General features: G+C 41.0%; 1 protein-coding gene across 1 annotated transcript in view; it reads left to right on the top strand.

The window, feature by feature from the left end:
- The window catches only part of LOC107102769 (gamma-glutamyltranspeptidase 1-like), a 63,236-nt gene extending 62,040 nt beyond the window's left edge, over positions 1-1,196 (top strand). Inside the window, exon 13 of the mRNA XM_015402194.1 lies at positions 595-1,196. Within this exon, the coding sequence (XP_015257680.1) occupies positions 595-741 (147 nt within the window). The 3' untranslated portion in view covers positions 742-1,196. The remainder of the gene's footprint in view (positions 1-594) is intronic.
- Positions 1,197-1,484: the final 288 nt, after the last annotated feature.

The raw sequence follows: 1,484 nt of genomic DNA on the forward strand, positions 1-1,484 counted from the left end.
TTAAAGGCACACTATGCAATGCATAGTGTGCCTTTAAGTCATTCCCCTATTCACATGATGGTGGCAAGCTACATTGTAGCCACAGCTACCCTGTGGCTCACTGACAGAAGCAAGGCTGCCGTAGGCTGGCGCCACCGGGCCCTCTGACCACCATCAGTAGGCTATGTGGGGAAAGTGTTTTGCCCAAGGACACAACAACAATGAAAGCCTAGACCTGTGGCTTGAACCGACAATCCTCCAGTCGCAGGGCAATCTTCTGCATCCGATGCCACTGTTGCCCCAACATGAACAGACTAGATGAAGCTACTATGAGAGAAGGCATGCAGGACATAAAGTCAGGGGCTGAATGAACGAGCACAATTGGAGAATAAATTATAGAATGAAACAGTGAGGAAAAGTGGTCCCTATGTCCTCCAGCAGTCTAAGCCTATAACAGCATAGCTATAGAGATAGCGCAGGATAACCTGAGCCACTCTAAATATAAGCTTTATCAAAAGCTTACAGTTGGAGGCCGAGGAGCCATATACAGGGAGGCAAGTTACGGAGTGAAATTCACTCCATAATTATCTTGTATTTGTGTGTGACGTTTTCCAGAGCGTCTTGGAGGGGCTGGAACAGAAGAACCATGTAACTCAGACTCTGGGGACTCCAGACTCTGTGGTCCAGGCTGTGGTCCGGCAGGGAGAACGTCTCTGTGCGGAGTCCGATCCCCGGAAAGGAGGCTATCCAGCAGGATACTGAGCTGAGCCTCCCATCTGGTTCCTGTTTGCGCCCCCCACCCTCAGTGAACACACTGACAGAGCCACAATCTGAACAGAAAAACCACCGAGGAATGAATTTATGTTTACACTACAGGGACACCGCCGACACCTCTTCACTTTCACTGAGACACGAGAGACGACTCAATTTCATGACCCTTTTTTTTAGCAGATCTTCTCATTTAAATGATTCTAGTATTTTAAAGCAAACCTGTGGAGAGTATAACTCCTGGACACCAAGGAATTGATTTAAGCAGAGGAAAATGGCTCCAACAGGATCTGTTTTCAATAAAATTATTATGGGGGTAATTTGTTCCATTAATGCTTCAAGCAAAGAACACGTTTTGTATACAAAATTTGAGAAAGCATATTATTTATATAGAATTTTGAAAAAGCATAATCCAGAAATGTAATTTGTTTTAATAAGAAAAAAGGGTTTTTGAGTAATTTGACTTTTTTCTGTAATTTTGTTTTAATTTGTTTTAATTTTTTTAATACTTCTTAAAGATTTTATATTTTCAAATACATTTTTTTCAATGATAGTTTAAAAAAAAAAAAAATGTATACTTAATTTTTTTTTTTTTTTTTACACAATTACATTTTACAGATCACATCCTGTTGATTTCTGAGGGCGGGCATTTCTATTGGTCTGCATTCATATTAACAACAATCTATTGACCAATGTCAACAGCGTGTGTTTGATTTGGGCCAGAAGACAATGTAATC

The sequence above is a fragment of the Cyprinodon variegatus genome, unplaced genomic scaffold, assembly GCF_000732505.1.
Source record: "Cyprinodon variegatus isolate N-32 unplaced genomic scaffold, C_variegatus-1.0 Scaffold1315, whole genome shotgun sequence".
Classification (NCBI taxonomy): domain Eukaryota; kingdom Metazoa; phylum Chordata; class Actinopteri; order Cyprinodontiformes; family Cyprinodontidae; genus Cyprinodon; species Cyprinodon variegatus.